The 19,014-nt window shown below is 37.3% G+C and overlaps 1 protein-coding gene across 15 annotated transcripts in view; it reads left to right on the top strand.

The window, feature by feature from the left end:
- The window catches only part of FER (FER tyrosine kinase), a 479,416-nt gene that overhangs the window by 110,036 nt on the left and 350,366 nt on the right, over nucleotides 1-19,014 (top strand). For all 15 annotated transcript variants that reach the window (XM_044947250.1, XM_044947251.1, XM_044947249.2 and 12 more), the window contains 3 exons: nucleotides 14,036-14,219; nucleotides 16,303-16,440; nucleotides 17,057-17,176. In XM_044947250.1, coding sequence (XP_044803185.1) covers nucleotides 14,036-14,219; nucleotides 16,303-16,440; nucleotides 17,057-17,176 — 442 coding nt within the window. The remainder of the gene's footprint in view (nucleotides 1-14,035; nucleotides 14,220-16,302; nucleotides 16,441-17,056; nucleotides 17,177-19,014) is intronic.

Below are 19,014 nucleotides of genomic sequence, written 5' to 3'. Positions count from 1 at the left end.
TAGGACTTTTACAAAGTCATAAGGAATAATGGCACTCTTAATTATTAATCTAATTTACATTGGGTTAAAGCTGTATAAATTGGAATGACAGTTATAATATTTGCATTAGATGCTGAAATATTATGTGGGATAGGATATGCTATGTGATTCATTTATATTCTGCAGATAACTTCCTAAAAATAATATGAAAGAACAATAATTTGATTTGTCCCTACTTTGCTTAGTTTTATTAAGTAAATAAAGCTAAGTTTCATATACAACAAGATTAAGAGAAATTATATTCTTTTGCTGATTTTCCTCTATATTTTGTAGGTGAGCTCCTTAACAATATTAGTTTTGGACTTGATTACTAGAAAGATGATATAAACAGATGCAGAAGGTAAAACAGTAATCTTTCTCTAACTTTTAATTAAAAAAATTATTTATGTTTACTTTAAAAAAATAAGAACTATATCAATTTGTACATTTTCTTGTTATTTACCAGGCACTGTTATTTGTATAAGTGACATTGTAGATAACAGAGCACAGGAAATCCCTGCCTCTTGGAGCTTATGTTTTAGAGCAGAAGCTAGCTAATGAGTAAAATAAGGAAATGAAACATATAGTGTGTCAGGTGATAAAAGATGTGATGGAGAAAACCTGGTAGGTAGATAGGATGTAGAGGATGATCAAGTTAGGTGTCACAAAGAAAAACATTTAAATGAAGGGTGAAAAGTGAGGGAGTGAACATGTGGTTATCTGTACTCCAGAGAGAGGGAAAAGTGGAAGCAAAGTCCCTGAGATGGGATCATGTCTGGAGCCTTTGAGGAGTAGCATAGATGCCTGTGTGGCTGGAACTGAGGGGTTGGTAAAGGAAAGGTGTGGCGGTACGAGATGAGAATGGAGAGGAAGAATGATGGTAGGTGGAAGGGAGGCACAGGTTATGTGGGGGTCTTGCTAGGGCTTCCCTGTAGCTCAGTTGGTAAAGAATCTGCCTGCAATGCAGGAGACCCTGGTTCGATTCCTGGGTCGGGAAGATCCACTGGAGAAGGGATAGCTTCCACTTCAGTGTTCTTGGGCTTCCCTGGTGGCTCAACTGGTAAAGAATCCACCTGTAATGTGGGAGACCTGGGTTGGGAAGATCCCCTGGAGAAGGGAAAGGCTACCCATTCCAGTATTCTGGTCTGGAGAATTCCATGGACTGTATAGTCCATGGGGTCACAAAGAGTCGGACACGACTGAGGGACTTTCACTTTCACTTTGCTAGTGGAAAGCCATTGGAGGGTTTGAGCAAAGGAACGACATGAACTTAAGTTTTAAGAGTAGAATTCTGGCAGCTTTGTTGAGAATAATATGAGTGGTTGGGGAGGGATGGAGGTACTAGTACTTCTAGGCTACTGGAGTAATCCAGGAGAGGGCTCAGTGCTTTCTTGGACCTGGCTGGCAGAAGCGGAGGTGATGAGAAGTGGTCAAATTCTGGGTTTATATACACCATTGATTCTTGTTATTTGTGGTAGTTACATTCTATGAAATCAATGTGAATACTAAATTAGCATTAGCTGATTACTGGATCATTGCCCTGGGTGCGGATAACATACGAAATTGGGTCTCTTTAAGCAGGGTCACTGGAGAAGGGTCACTGGCACCCCACTCCAATGTTCTTGCCTGGAAACTCCCATGGATGGAGGAGCCTGGTAGGCTGCAGTCTGTGGGGTCATGAAGAGTCCGACACGACTGAGTGACTTCACCTTCACTTTTCACTTTCATGCATTGGAGAAGGAAATGGCAACCCACTCCGGTGTTCTTGCCTGGAGAATCCCAGGGACGGGGGAGCCTGGTGGGCTGCCGTCTATGGGGTCACACAGAGTCGGACGCAACTGAAGTGACTTAGCAGCAGCAGCAAGCAGGGTCGCAGCATTTTTGACGCTTGATCGATACAGCACTTCACTGTTTGTGCGCTTCTGTTTAGAGACGCCTTCTTTCATGTGTATTGTGGGCGCATTGGCATTAAGCTCGCAGCTAGCACTGTTGTAATCGGGACCCAGCAGAGCTGTCTGACGCACACGTGCTCCGTAAGGCATCACAGGCTTCTTGAGCGCAAGAGCACCAGGCAGCGCTTCAGCATAGCGCTGGGGTTCGATTTAAACGGCAGAACTACCAACAAAAGGATCATAAAAAAACGTTTCTGCCGTCTTTATTAATTTTTCTTATTGTGTAAGTATACCTGCTTTGAAACATACATATTAAAACCAAGTTTTTTTTCTGTCATTGAGACTTTTTATCTCTAGGCTAAATAACTGAATTTTTAGATATAATGAACATTTAGATACTTTTGAGCTTTAATGAGTTTTTATAACTTTCTATTTTTCATTTTGACATTATTTTGGAACAACAGAAGTTTTGGAAGATTAATACAAAGAATTCTCATATATACTTCAGCCATATTCTACAAATATTAATGTTTTAGCAACTTTATCGTTTTCTCTGTACATGAGAAGGAAGCTGAAAACTGGTTCCTCTGTCTTTTTGGCATGTTCCTGTTATTTACTGAACACTTATTTTCTGGCTCATCTTATACTTTTCCTGTTCTGGGTTTTGCTTCATTTCTCTAAGGATCCGTAGCTTTCACTTAGTGGAAAATGATAGTTAAAAACCAGTGTTTGGCACTGGGTGTGCTCATTGCTGCTGGGATGTCTTTGTTCTCAGTCCTTTCAGTAGACAGAGATAGGAAATAAGCAAGTGCACACACACACACACACACACACACACACACACACGCATACCTCTGTGCCTGCTTCTGTGTCTGTTGCTCTGTCTATATTGAAACTGAAGTATTCACATTGATACTTCTAATTCTACTCAAACACCAAACAGTTCATTCTGTCTTTTCCTATTTACATATTTGTAATCTCCTTCTTTGACAGTGAGAATCCTGGATGTTATTATTTACAGTCTGCTTATCTGTTCAGTCCTAAAAGGTGATTTCAGAATTGCTAACTTATGCCTCTGAAAAAAAGAAACCTGCTTACTGTAGTTCATTTTTTTTTAGAGCTCTTTTTGCCTTTTGTCTTCCACTGTGGTCAGATATTGTTTGCCAGATTACTTGGATTAATTTTTCCCCCCACTATTTACATTACAAACTGGGGAAAACAGTTTGGTTCTTGTTTCTTGTTGTCCAGTTGCTCAGTCATTCTGACTCTTTGCAACTCTGTGAACTGCAGCATCCCAGGCTTCTCTGTCCTTCAGTAACTCCTGGAGCTTGCTCAAACTCATGTCCATTGAATCGGTGATGCCATCCAACATCTCATCCTCTGTCGTCCCCTTATCCCTTTTCCTCCTGTCCTCAATCTTTCTCAGCATCAGGGTCTTTTTCCAATGAGTTGGCCCTTCACATCAGGTGGCTGAAGTATTAGAGCTTCAGGATCTGTCCCTCCAAAGAATATTCAGGGTTGATTTCCTTTAGGATTGATTGGTTTGATCTTGCAGGCCAACGGACTCTCGAGTCTTCTCTGGCACCACTTTTGTTTCTATTGTATCCCATTTTAAGTTGCATTTCCTCTCTTACCCTAGTTGACTTAATTTATTTTGTTAATGATTAGACATTCAGTTCAGTTCAGTTGCTCAGTTGTGTCTGACTCTTTGCAACCCCATGAACTGCAGCATGCCAGGCTTCCCTGTCCATCACCAACTCCCGGAGTTTAGTCAAACTCATGTCCATTGAGTCGGTGATGCCATCCAACCATCTCATTCTTTGTTGTCTCCTTCTCCTCCTGCCCTCAATCTTTCCCAACATCAGGGTCTTTTCAAATGAGTCATTTCTTCGCATCAGGTGGCCAAAGTACTGGAGTTTCAGCTTCAGCATCAGTCCTTCGAATGAATATTCAGAACTGATTTCCTTTAGGATGGACTGGTTGGATCTCCTTGCAGTCCAAGGGATTCTCAAGAGTCTTCTCCAACACCACAGTTCGGCGCTCAGCTTTCTTTATAGTCCAACTCTCACATCCATACATGACCGCAGGAAAAACATAGCCTTGACTAGACAGATCCTTGTTGGCAAAGTAATGTCTCTGCTTTTTAATATGCTGTCTAGGTTGGTCATAACTTTCCTTCCAAGGAGTAAGTGTCTTTTAAATTTCATGGCTGCAGTCACCATCTGCAGTGATTTTGGAGCCCCGAAAAATAAAGTCTGACACTGTTTCCCCATCTATTTGCCATGAAGTGATGGGACCAGATGCCATGATCTTAGTTTTCTGAATGTGGAGCTTTAAGCCAACTTTTTCACTTTCCTCTTTCACTTTCATAAAGAGGCTCTTTAGTTTTTCTTCACTTTCTGCCATACATACGGGTGGTGTCATCTGCATATCTGAGGTTATTGATATTTCTCCCCTCCAATCTTGATTCCAGCTTGTGCTTCCTCCAGCCCAGCGTTTCTCATGATGTACTCTGCATATAAGTTAAATCAGCAGGGTGACAATATACAGCCTTGACGCACTCCTTTTCCTATTTGGGACCAGTCTGTTGTTCCATGGTTAGACATTAATGGTTCCAAAAGTCAGAACTGTATAGAACTATATTCTTAGAGAATATCTCCATCATTTCTCTTTATTTCTTATACAAAATCGTAATATTATGATATGCTTTTTCATTTTGTTTTTCCACCTGACATTGTGTCCTGAAAGATCACAATATTTCAGTTTGTAGATTTCTTTGTTATTCTTTTTAACTGCTGCATAGCACTTTATTTTAACTTATTCAAGCACTTTTTTATGTATGAGCAAGTTTCAATTTTTTTTTAATTATTTACACTACTACCATGAGTAAACTTGTACATAAAGTTTTTTTTTTAATTGTTGAAGCAATATCTTTATTTTTGAAGCAGTACCTTAAGTATAAATTTCTAGAAGTGTGAATGTAGGGTAACAATATAAATGTGTGTGTAGTTTTGTTAGATATTGCCAGATTTCCTTCTATAAAAATTATACCAATTTACATTCCCACCAACTATGTATAAGAGTATTGGTTTCTCCACATCATTGTCAGAACAGTGTTTGTTAATTTGGTAGGTAATTTTAATTTACATTTCTTCTACTATGAGTGAGGTTGAACATCTTTTCATATCTTTAAAGGCCATTTAAAAGTAATTTTTAATGAATTCTTTTGCCCATTTTTTAAAATTGAAGTTCAGTTTTTTTCCCTATAATTTAAAGAATTTAAAGATATATTACAGTGAATAGTCCCTTTTCTGTTATACATGGGACACAAATTTTCTGAGTCTGTTGGTTGTTGTTTGACTTTGTTTATAGTCTTTTTTTCCACAAATGATGATATTCTAGCTACTCATAAATAAACTGAGAATTAAACTATCCTTTGTCTCTGTCCCGAGTCTTGTGTCTTTTGCCTGCATCCACGAAATTGAGGCAACCCAACTTTTCAGCTTGCTGAGTACGATACAATCTCATGCCTTTCACTTTTGTGACAGAAATATGCTTCCTTACATTTTTGTTTGCTTTTCTGTAGGATTTTTTCCTTTCTCCCTTTTCAGAGTTCTTTCATGTTACCATTCCTCCCTCTAAAGAATCACCTTTCTAAGACTACCTCCCTTGTCTTTCACGTGCATTTTAAAGTCCCTGTCTCGAGGTCAGTTCTGTGATCAGCCATTACGCTTTTTCAGTATTTTCACATGTAGGGTAGACCTCCATATTCTGATGGTGGTTTTAGATGAGTCTTAGGCATGCTGGTAGCTCTTGTATGTCTCTCTTTTCTCTTCAGTGCATTTTTCTTTTTATTTCCCTTTTTTTTCCCCCTAGAACAGTCTTTGGTGCCCATGAAGGCTTGCAGTGGGAGGATGCAAGATCATTTTCAAAGATTTGATGTTTATTTTTCTACTCACTGCAAATTTAAACTGAACATTCTCTGTTATACTGAGGGTGCAGGTTTCATTTGTTTTTCTTTTTGTTCTTTATTATATTCTTAGATAATATGTGGGAGATTCAGAATTATGCTGCTGCCCCTATTGTAGCTACTCAGAATCCCCCCATTCATAGCATTGTTATTAGGAATATAGATTTGACCATGAAATATCATTCAGTTTGTAGGTTATTAAAAGACTGTGGGTCAATTGAATCTAGCAGTCACTGTGTACAAGGAAATGACATTGCACAGAGCTAGGGAGCTTGCTTTTTAAAGGTATTTTATATTGAAATTTAAAATATCACTATTTTAGTTCTTTGAATAGTCTAAAACCTATAATGCGTTTCAATAAATATTTCTTGATTGATACATAAAGTTCTGTTATACTAGTATGGATGCATCTCATATTTTTTAATACCTATTTATAGGACCATATAATCAAAAAGGTTGTTTTCTGCTCTCCGAATTCTGTCTTCTTTGTTATTAACTGTGCATTTGACAGTTTTCTGCCATTTAATTTCCATCACAACCCAGTGGATTGAGTAGGGCAGACAATTTAACTCCCAGGATTAAAAATTAGAAGCTGAAATTTATATTAAATGACATGCTTGGATTGTACAGCTAATCAAAGGAGAAACTGAGATGAAAAGTGACTTCTTAACTTTGTTGTTGTCAGAACATCACTGAGTAAAATAGATAGCTTATTCATGGTTCCCACATAGATACTTGTTCCCACTTTAGCTTCCCTGAGAAAAAAAACACGTGCAGACGTTTGGGCCGAGTGACTTGTAAGTTAAGATGAATTCTTGTTCATGTTCTTCTTACTCAGAGTAATGAGTATTGTATAGTTGAGGAATGTTTTGAAAGAAAGGAAAAATGTAAGGTGATAAAACATTTATTTATCCACATCAAAGCAGAGACTACTTGCGGGCACTTTACTTTTGGAAAATAATCACTTCTCATTTGTTACCCGGAGGCTTTTCACCATAATATTTAACAAATGGTAAATGCTTCAGAGGTTTTTAATAAAAAATATTTGACTTTCTAGACTAACTTAATGACTAGTCTAGCCTGTCTCCTGTAAATGTCAAACATCTGTAATTGAGTTTTGCTAGCTTCATAATACTGTTTGTGGCATGACATGTTGTCTACACACTCTGTTATTACAGACATTAAATGGATTTGTCAACAAGTGGAGGAAAAAGAATTGTGATTTAGTCTCTTTGTGAATTTTGTTATGTGGAGGAGGAAAAATTGGATGTTTTTCTCCCTGTCAGTTGACACGTAGAATGAGCCCATGCCCTGCTTCAGTGCTGGTTGTCGTTAAAAAAATAAAAGCATACATCACCAGAGGTGTGATTCTGTGTCTGTCATGAGAATTTATTTACTGTGTGTAGTCCACAGTAATTTTAAGCTAAGGTATGGTTATTTAAAAGTTAGGAAGGTATACTGTTGATCTGAGATATCCTGAACTAAAATGCAATGCAGCAGGAATCATGGTGCATAGTTTTTTTGTAATATATTTTGTTAAGTGAATAGAATTTTAAAAAATTTAGTTATAACTGGTTTTCACACAGTATTACTATTTCTTGAATTTACTTACATAGTCTCTTTGGAACCCTAAATATTTTTAAAAACAAGCCAAGTAAGAGTACACTGGACTCTCCTCTCAAATGATGGCATGTTTTTGATGCTTTTGAAACGTTTATTAGTATCTCCAAGGGAGGAAGTACAGGGTGTGTGCACACGTATAACCAAGTGCATGGGTGTGTTTGAGTGTGGAGGACAGCAAACTACACTAAGACATTCCCCTGGTTTATTTCAGTTTTAGACCCAAAGCTATTTTAAAAGAAATTTTCATGTTACGTATTATTATTATTATTTTAATATAATGGATTCTGCCTTGGATGTTTTCAAAGGCTTTTAATTGTTTTCTAAATTTGCAGACAACTACTGGTAAGCTGTTTATAGACTTTGGCTATGATAGTCTTCTTCACATTGTTGGTCATACACTGTATCTGATAAACCGTGTCGTCACTCAGTCGTGTCCGACTCTTTGTGGCCGCGTGGACTGTAGTCCACCAGGCTTCTCCATCCGTGGGATTCTCCAGGCAAGAGTCCTGGAGTGGGGTGCCAGTGCCTTCTCCAGGGATATCTGATAAATAAAAAAAATGAGCTGGGAAGTTCTTAAGTTTTCTAATATTATCTTGGATTATAAAACCTTAGTGAGCCAAGTGTGGCATATTTCGTGAGTCATTTCTATACCAGCTAGAAAGACAGATGGGTCGTGTACAGCTTAAAAATTGGTGCAAATAGGAAGACAGATGGGTGGTTTAAATGGTTTAAATGTCTCCATGAAAATGTTTGTGTGAAAAGCTTAACTCCTGAAATTACACTAAAAATATCTAAGTAATTAATTGGGAATAATAGAGTTTATACAAAGAAAGCAATATTTTTTAAGGAGGGGGAAAATGTGGAATTCATTGAATTTGCTAGTTATAATTTTAAGCTTACAATAAAAATAAACAAATTAGAATACAGTTAGAATGCAGTTAGAATACAGTCCCCAATTAGTGCTGCCTTGTTTTCTGATTATGGACATGTGGACTCTAAAAGACTTCTTTATTACTTGGAGTTGATTTAACTGCCTAATTGTACGTGAAATTTTGACATACCTGTTGTCAGAATTTGTTGAATATCAAGCAAGAGCACCATAAATCTGCTTTAAAATGATGAAACCAAACCAAACCCAAACAGAACCAACTCTAAGAAAAGGACCTTAGAAAGGGCTGCTCTGGCAATTCCCGCAGCCATTTTCACGGACTTTCACTGCAGCAGGCGTTCACGCATGAATGTGACTTAGCTCCAGCCGAAAGATGTGTTCCTGTTTGATTGGGTATACAGTTTGGATCTCAGGTGACAGCTTCATATGGGAGTCTCTGCCTGAGTTGTGTGGGTTGGTAGAAAAGGGGATGGTTCTTTTAGAGGAAGGCTGCGGGACTGATCATAGATGTATCAATTGTACTGCCTTTTGGAGACTTTTTTGGAAATGTATTGCTGCAAGAAGGATGTTAAGTAGCAATGTTTATGGGCAAATTATTTATACAGAGTATTCGATGAAGAAATGATTAAAGTAACTGAACATGTAAGCAGATGTGTTCCTAAGAATGTTTAAAATCATTTGTGATTATTATTATTGAAGTGTCTTATTAATTGCTAAGTTAAAAAATTAGCCTTCATGTCATGCAGAGTAAGTTACAACCGCTTTAGGAATTTATATTAACAGAGGACAAAAATATATTGGTTTCTGAATGAACATTTTTAAAAATTAAAAATTCAGATGATAGAATTTTTTTAAAAAATATCACAGCATCCTTCTCTTAATAAGGATAAGAATTTTTTAATGAATTTCTTATTTCAGTTATATATTTAAAATTTTATATGATTATTTACTAGTTCGTGGCATATAATAATATGGACTTCCCTGGTGGCTTAGATGGTAAAGCGTCTGTCTACAACGCGGGAGACCTGGGTTCGATCCCTGGGTCGGGAAGATCCCCTGGAGAAGGACATGGCAGCCACTCCAGCACTGTGTGTGTTGGAATCAGAAAGTGAGAAAACCTACTTCTTTGATAGCTAGTGTTACCTTTTTCTGATCCCTTCAGATCAGAACTGAATTAATATATTTGCTCCTATACTCCTGTAGTATTAGGACCTCTTTCCAGTCAGCTATGAAAGGGCTTAGGAAAGACACTCTAGTGATTAAATTATTTTCTCATCAATGAGTTCTTTATGTTATAAAGTGAAATAGGTTATCCAGGGCAATATTTTGTGAATAATTTGGCTAACTATTAAAATATCCTCATGTGCACGAACAAGCTAACGTCTGTAACTGGAGAAGTCGAGCTGCACTGCGTGCAGCTTCCCTGGAGGAGTCAGAGGTGGTTCTAGTGTCTGGAAACACTAGAATTTGTTGGTAACAGAGACATGCCAGTTTGCTGGAAGGATTTGTTCACTTTTTCACCAGCTGAATGTGGTTCCTTTCCTTCAGAATTAGCAGAGTGATGAGAAAGACAAAATTGTTCCAATTCTGTTGGTCTGCCTGAGGAAGTCTGATGCCGCCTCTCTTTGCAAAAACTCTGGGTTGTTCTCTGTTTTTGGCCCTGGGCTGCGACGTTTTTTTTTTTTCACTTGAAATTTTTTTTTTATATATAAATTTATTTATTTTAGTTCAGTTCAATTCAGTCACTCAGTCCTGTCCAACACTTTGCGACCCCATGAATCGCAGCACGCCAGGCCCCCCTGTCATCACCAACTCCCAGAGTTCACCCAAACTCACGTCCATCGAGTCAGTGATACCATCCAGCCATCTCATCCTCTGTCGTCCCCTTCTCCTCCTGCTCCCAATCCCTCCCAGCATCAGAGTCTTTTCCAATGAGTTAACTCTTCGCATGATGTGGCCAAAGTACTGGAGTTTCAGCTTCAGCATCATTCCTTCCAAAGAAATCCCAGGGCTGATCTCCTTCAGAATGGACTGGTTGGATCTCCTTGCAGTCCAAGGGACTCTCAAGAGTCTTCTCCAACACCACAGTTCAAAAGCATCAATTCTTCGGCCCTCAGCCTTCTTCACAGTCCAATTCTCACATCCATACATGACCACAGGAAAAACCATAGCCTTGACTAGACGAACCTTTGTTGGCAAAGTAATGTCTCTGCTTTTGAATATCTATTTAGGTTGGTCATAACTTTCCTTCCAAGGAGTAAGCGTCTTTTAATTTCATGGTTGCAGTCACCATCTTTAGTGATTTTGGAGCCCAGAAAAATAAAGCCTGACACTGTTTCCACTGTTTCCCCATCTATTTCCCATGAAGTGATGGGACCGGGTGCCATGATCTTTGTTTTCTGAATGTTGAGCTTTAAGCCAACTTTTTCACTCTCTACTTTCAATTTCATCAAGAGGCTTTTTAGTTCCTCTTCACTTTCTGCCATAAGGGTGGTGTCATCTGCATATCTGAGGTTATTGATATTTCTCCCGGCAATCTTGATTCCAGCTTGTGTTTCTTCCAGTCCAGCATTTCTCATGATGTACTCTGCATAGAAGTTAAATAAGCAGGGTGACAATATACAGCCTTGATGTACTCCTTTTCCTGTTTGGAACCAGTCTGTTGTCCCATGTCCAGTTCTAACAGTTGCTTCCTGACCTGCATACAGGTTTCTCAAGAGGCAGGGCAGGTAGTCTTGGTATTCCCATCTCTTTCAGAATTTTCCACAGTTTATTGTGATCCACACAGTCAAAGGCTTTGGCATAGTCAATAAAGCAGAAATAGATGTTTTTCTGGAACTCTCTTGCTTTTTCCATGATCCAGCGGATGTTGGCAATTTGATCTCTGGTTCCTCTGCCTGTTCTAAAACCAGCTTGAACATCAGGAAGTTCACGGTTCACATATTGCTGAAGCCTGGCTTGGAGAATTTTGAGCATTACTTTACTAGCGTGTGAGATGAGTGCAATTGTGCAGTAGTTTGAGCATTCTTTGGCATTGCCTTTCTTTGGGATTGTAATGAAAAGTGACCTGTTCCAGTCCTGTGGCCACTGCTGAGTTTTCCAAATTTGCTGGCATATTGAGTGCAGCACTTTCACAGCATCATCTTTCAGGATTTGGAATAGCTCAACTGGAATTCCATCACCTCCACTAGCTTTGTTCGTAGTGATGCTTTCTAAGGCCCACTTGACTTCACATTCCAGGATGTCTGGCTCTAGGTCAGTGATCACACCATTGTGATTTTCTGGGTTGTGAAGATCTTTTTTGTACAGTTCTTCTGTGTATTCTTGCCATCTCTTCTTAATATCTTCTGCTTCTGTTAGGTCCATACCATTTCTGTCCTTTATTGAGCCCATCTTTGCATGAAATGTTCCCTTGGTATCTCTAATTTTCTTGAAGAGATCTCTAGTCTTTCCCATTCTTTTGTTTTCCTGTATTTCTTTGCATTGATTGCTGAAGAAGGCTTTCTTATCTCTCCTTGCTATTCTTTGGAACTCTGCATTCAGATGCTTATATCTTTCCTTTTCTCCTTTGCTTTTTGCTTCTCTTCTTGTCACAGCTATTTGTAAGGCCTTCTCAAACAGCCATTTTGCTTTTTTGCATTTCTTTTCCATGGGGATGGTCTTGATCCTTGTCTCCTTTACAGTGTCACGAACCTCATTCCATAGTTCATCAGGCACTCTATCTATCAGATCTAGGCCCTTAAATCTATTTCTCACTTCCACTGTATAATCATAAGGGATTTGATTTAGGTCATACCTGAATCGTCTAGTGGTTTTCCCTACTTTCTTCAATTTAAGTCTGAATTTATTACTTTACAATATTGTATTGGTTTTGCCATACATCAACATGAGTCTGCCATGGGTATACACGTGTTCCCCATCCTGAACCCCCCTCCCACCTTCCTCCCCATACCATCCCTCTGGGTCATCCAAGTGCACCAGCCCCAAGGATCCTGTATCCTGCATCAAACCTGGACTGGCGATTCGTTTCTTACATGATATTACACATGTTTCAATGCCATTCTCCCAAATCATCCCACCCTTTCCCTCTCCCACCGAGTCCAAAAGACTGTTCTATACATCTGTGTCTCTTTTGCTGTCTCGCATACAGTGTTATTGTTAATATTTTTCTAAATTCCCTGTATACGCATTAGTATTCTGTATTGGTGTTTTCTTTCTGGCTTATTTCACTCTGTATAATCGGCTCCAGTTTCATCCACCTCATTAGAACTGATTCAAGTGTATTCTTTTTAATGGCTGAGTAATACTCCATTGTGTATATGTACCACTGCTTTCTTATCCATTCATCTGCTGATGGACATCTAGGTTGCTTCCATGTCCTGGCTATTATAAACAGTGCTGTGATGAACATTGGGGTACACGTGTCTCTTTCAGTTCTGGTTTCCTCGGTGTGTATGCCCAGCAGTAGGATTGCTGTCTCCAACAGGAGATACTTTTCAGACTCCTGTCTATAGGGAATACCCAAATGGGTGCTGAGTCTAAACAGAGTGGAAGCAGAGAAAAACCTCTTGCATCAAGAATTCTCAACATAAGATTTATTTTGGGGGAAGGATTCATTTGGTGAGCTCTCCTTGGATAGAGGGCAAAAACTTTTTATGAAGTCTAGATAATTGACAAGAAATATTTTTTCCGTTTGCTTCAAAAATTGAAGATCTGCTTAAAATTTTTATTTGTTTGTATCATCATTCATTTATATTGTCAACCTGTAAATATTTTCTGAATGATTTTAGTAAGGGAATCATAGAAATTTCTAATTTATTACTTTGTCATCTTCTAGACTTGTTCTGTATCAAGCCTAAATTTCTCTGCTTGATCTTCAAGTCATTCACAACCTAAAACTATCTGAGCTATGCAGCTTATTTCCTTCATTTCCTCAAAACTTGCTATCTTTGAGCTATTGATTTGCTTGCCTATATAACATTGCTTATTCTCTCCATGTTTTCACTCAATATTCCAAATCACCAGACCTTGGGCTGTTGTCAAAGACTCTGTTTTGCCAAATGCTGAATTCCCAATGTCTAGCACAGTTCCTGGGGATGAGCAGCTAATGATATTTATTGAATGAAATGAAGGAAGAAATGGAGAAAGAGAGTGAGGTGAAGGAACTATTATTGTCTCTCCTGTCTTTCTTATGCCTTTCCAGACTTGCCTTATCTTTTAAGGTCTGTTTTCTCCACAGAGTCTCCTCTGACTTCCCTGGTCTTTACTTACATCTCAAAAGTAGACCTTCAAATTTAACATTATTTGCAAACTTTCTTGTTCTCTTGGCGGTGCAGTTTCACGTGCACTGTCATTCCAGTTTGGTGTAAGCTCCTTGAAGATGAGAAGGAGCATATATCTGTACAGTTTTTCAAAAAAAAGTGTATATTGACCTTTATTCATCAAACAGCTCCTGCAAGGTACACTGGCTTCAGAGCATCCTTTGTACAAAGTACTGACAAATAAACATAATACGTGTTCAGTAGTCTTTTGATTATTCATAAAATGTGTGAGGTAACATGAATTAGTGGTAACTCAGTTTGCATATAGTGAAGATAGAACTTTTAAATTATCTCTTAACTTTATTCAACTTTTTTTTTCCAGGGAAAGAAACTGAAAAGGCTAAGGAACGTTACGACAAAGCCACAATGAAGCTCCACATGTTGCATAATCAGTATGTGTTGGCATTGAAAGGGGCACAGCTGCATCAGAATCAGTATTATGAGACTACGCTTCCCCTGCTTCTCGATTCCTTACAAAAGATGCAAGAAGAAATGATAAAAGCGCTGTAAGCTGCATTTCCCATTTGATACAAAAGTCCTTCCTGAAGCGATTGTAGCATTGCTTTTTCCTCCTAGTTAAAAGTTTTAGTATAAAATTTGTCTTTGTTTTGTAAGCTGTGTCACTGGACTAGCTCAGAGGGTGTTTCAGACCTTTTCTCCCTTGGTCCTTCTTGATTTTCTTGTCTGGTATCCCTTCATCTTATGCTCACTCACTCTTCTTTTTGTATGTTTTTGTTTTGCTCCAGTTAGCTGGAAATTTAAATGAGAAAAAAATCATTGTTTTGATAAGCATTAAGAAGTGGATGGAGAAGGAAATGGCATATCTATCTGTAGACCACTGAATGTTTAAATCTCGAGCATCTGATAAGCCCAAAGGAAATAATTTGTTTATTTATTTATTTGCCTGCTTCTAGTTGTATGAGATTACAGTGAACACATGTTTATTGAAATTGTCTGTATGCAAAGCACGCTGGTGCTTGGGGATGTAGAGATGAGTAGGGCACAACTTTTGCCTTCAGGGAACTAACAGTGTTGGTTAGTAATTCACATGCATCATGTTTACCATACATATCAATTCAGTACACCACCCTCTGGTAGACTTCATCTCATTATTAATGCTGGTGAGTCCCCGTTTTTCCAGTAAAGGATAAAGTGATTTTAGTCAACTTGAATATGTCAACGTTTAAGGGTATTGATAAAATAGTGAGATGCCTACTTAAAATATTTAATTAGTTATGTCTTCTTTAAATTACATATTATTGACTTATATATTTATATTTCCTTTCCTACTTTCATTTTATGAATCAATGTTTTCTCAAACTCCCCATACGAATGTTCAGTAACAGTATCTTTACCATCATGAGAACATCCTTTAGAGACATTTAATAATTTCACAAGTGTATTATCTTTACTGTCTAGTAAATTTTTTTAGATCTAGCACTTAAAAATATAATATCACTAAAACTGAATCCTTTGTCACACTCATTCATATAACATTAGGAGACTTCTTCCTTTTTTCCCCCAATTTGTCTTAAAGATGAGTGTTAACATTATAACCACTTACTGTATTGCTTTATAAGAATTATCTAGAGAGGCTCATTTACATTCATATCATCCAGTACTTTCAACTGTGAGGCCCCAAGGATATTTACTAAATCTGAATTAAATTTTTCTACCTAGCTCTTTTCTTTCAATTGTATCTATCAGGTGATTTCTGTAATCATTCAAAATTAGCATTGCCTGAAGCAGTTTGAATTTAATTTTTTTGTTTTTTTACCCAAATAGTATTTCACTATTCGAAATAAAGTAAAAGAATTCTTCAAAATAAGAGAGATTTTGTAAGGATTCCTTTTTGTGACTGATGATTTTGGAAAAGAAAATCAGAGTCTTATATTTATTTGGGTACATGCAGGATAAACATGTCTGTCCACACTTTTTAAGGCTACTAAATGAGCAGTTGTGTATTTTTATAGCATAGCATTATCAAGTTGAGGATTAGGGTCTTTGCAACAGAATAGTTTTCTTTTTGCACTTATTACATTAGGGTAATAACTGTTACGATCATTTTTGCTATTGACTGGTGGTCAGAAGAGATTGAAAAGTCATTGGAGATGTAAGCCAGATAAACTCTGAGTATAATATGGAAAAGAACAGAGGCTGAGGAGCAAGAGAAGACCCAGGAGGTAGGGCTTGTGAGGAAGCCGCACACAGTGAAAGTAACATTCTGGACACAGGATCTGACCCACAGTTCATGTGACGGGATCAGCCTGTCCGTGGTACTGTTTAGAAGTAGAAAGTGATCAGTTCAGGATTACATTTTGTATGTTAGATAGATGTTGAAAAATGTAATGTTGTAGATCATTTGCAATTATTCTGTTCTATCAAATGTAAATTGTTAATGCATACATTTTTATACTCCGTTTACTTCACTATCCAGGTGAATGAAATAAGGTGGTGCATGGACCCACCGTCTGTAAAAATTGGCGTTACATTTCTCATTTTTATCGTTCTATCATTCTAAATCCTTTCTGGGCCTGTGTTTCCCTGATAAAACTTTAAAATGTTGTAAAACTTTCTTCTTCTTTTCAGAAAAGGTATATTTGATGAATACAGCCAGATAACTAGTCTTGTTACAGAGGAAATAGTGAACGTTCATAAAGAGATTCAAATGTCGGTTGAACAGATAGACCCTAGCACAGAATACAACAATTTCATAGATGTTCATAGGTATGTATAGATACTTTCATTCTTCTTTCAGTATTTTTGACAGTATTATTTTTTGCCATGTGTTATTTAATGAATTAAAATAAGAAATATTGACAAACTTTGTTAGGACATAGGCTGTTTCATATTAGTCTGTTTTTAATTATTTTCAAAGTCCTTTCTCAGTGATTATAACTTTTGATATTTAATTTATATAATGATCTTTAAAAGTTTTTTAGTTGTTACTACATCATTGCTTAAACCCATATTTAATTCATGAAGTAATATTTTCTTTTTAACAATTATGTAATAATAATAAACCTATTGTTTTATGTTTGTGTTAAATTTTACAGTGATACTACATTTATTATGTTTTCATGTATGCATCATCTTATTTTAATTATCATCGAAAAAGGAATAAAGCAGATTAATATCTGTATTCTACAAATGAGGAAACTAAGCTGAAATTACTTGACTAGATCTTTGAGGCCTAAGGTTTAGTTTGATTTATACTATTTATTTTTGCTCTACTTACTTAACATAATTTTAAATAAGAACAAATATTCTGCCTTTAGTGTATACTAAGACATATTATGATAGGATATTCATATTGATCAAATTGTTTGGCATGCTTTACTAGAACAACGGCTGCTAAGGAGCAAGAAATTGAGTTTGATACTTCCTTACTAGAAGAAAATGAAAATCTACAGGCAAATGAGATTATGTGGAATAATTTAACAGCAGAAAGTTTGCAAGTAATGTAAGTATTTATAAAATCTGAAGCTTAAATATTAGTGTTACTATTTATAGTTTAACTTTATCAGATTAAAATTCCAATTTTTGTTTTCTTGAAAGTAATGAAAAGTAATTAAAAATGAACAGCTTTTTGTTTGGTCAAAGTAAAATGTTGTGAGAAATAGGTTAACTTTACCCATTATCATCACTAATTTTGGTAATTATGAGAATAAAAATTCTGTGTGATGTTACATTCATTTGCCCAATTATTAATGACATAAGAATATTAGAATAACGTTTTATTTTTTCCAAAATTTATATAATTTTTTTAACCCCATTTCATGCTTTAAATGGCAGAGATATTTGGAAATGAGGACAATGAGTATTAGAGATAAAAAGAGACTTACAGATGTTAGAAGCATTTATTATAAAAATTTGACTTTTCAGTTTTCCCTTTAAGCAGAAATGTCATCTGTTATAGACTGTTATAACACTTATAGACTATTATAACTGTTATAGACTATCATTTGGCCTTGGAGTACAGAATGAAGTGGGGCAAAGGCTAATAAGACTTTTGCCAAGAGAACGCACTGGTCATAGCAAACACCCTCTTCCAACAACACAAGAGAAGACTACACATGGACATTACCCGATGGTCACCGAAATCAGATTGATTATATCCTTTGCAGCTAAAGATGGAGAAACTATACAGTCAGCAAAAACAAAACCGGAAGCTGACTGTGGCTCAGATCATGAATTCTGTATTGCCAAATTCAGACTTAAATTGAAGAAAGTAGGGAAAACCATGAGACCATTCAGGTATAACCTAAGTCAAATCCCTTACGATTAAACAGTGGAAGTGACAAATAGATTCAACGGATTATATCTGATAGAGGGCATGAATAACTATGGATGGGGGTTCGTGACCTTGTACAGGAGTCAGGGATCAAGACCATTTCCAAGAAAAAGAAATGCAAAAAGGCAAAATGGTTGTCTGAGGAGGCCTTACAAATAGCTGTGAAAAGAAGAGAAGCTAAAGGCAAAGGAGAAGGGAAAGATATATCCATTTGAGTGCAGAGTTCCAAAGAATAGCAAGAAGAGATAAGAAAGCCTTCCTCAGTGCCCAGTGCAGAGAAATAGAGGAAAACAACAGAATGGGAAAGTCAAGAGATCTCTTCAAGAAAATTAGAGATACCAAGGGAACATTTCATGCAAAGATGGGCTCGATAAAGGACAGAAATGGTATGGACCTAACAGAAGCAGAAGATATTAAGAAGAGGTGGCAAGAATACACAGAAGAACTGTACAAAAAAGATCTTCATGACCCAGATAATCACAATGATGTGATCACTGACCCAGAGCCAGACATCCTGGAATGTGAAGTCAAGTCGGCCTTAGGAAGCATCACTACGAACAAAGCTAGTGGAGGTGATGGAATTCCAGTTGAGCTATTCCAAATCCTGAAAGATGATGCTGTGAAAGTGCTGCACTCAATATGCCAGCAAATTTGGAAAACTCAGCAGTGGCCACAGGACTGGAAAAGGTCAGTTTTCATTCCAATCCCAAAGAAAGGCAACGCCAAAGAATGCTCAAACTACCGCACAATTGCACTCATCTCACACGCTAGTAAAGTAATGCTCAAAATTCTCCAAGCCAGGCTTCAGCAATATGTGAACCGTGAACTTCCTGATGTTCAAGCTGGTTTTAGAACAGGCAGAGGAACCAGAGATCAAATTGCCAACATCCGCTGGATCATGGAAAAAGCAAGAGAGTTCCAGAAAAACATCTATTTCTGCTTTATTGACTATGCCAAAGCCTTTGACTGTGTGGATCACAATAAACTGTGGAAAATTCTGAAAGAGA

The sequence above is a fragment of the Bubalus bubalis genome, chromosome 9 (genome assembly GCF_019923935.1).
Source record: "Bubalus bubalis isolate 160015118507 breed Murrah chromosome 9, NDDB_SH_1, whole genome shotgun sequence".
Lineage (NCBI taxonomy): Eukaryota > Metazoa > Chordata > Mammalia > Artiodactyla > Bovidae > Bubalus > Bubalus bubalis.
The sequence above is the reverse complement of the archived record's forward strand: the minus strand, read 5'-3'. Positions and strand labels throughout refer to the sequence as shown.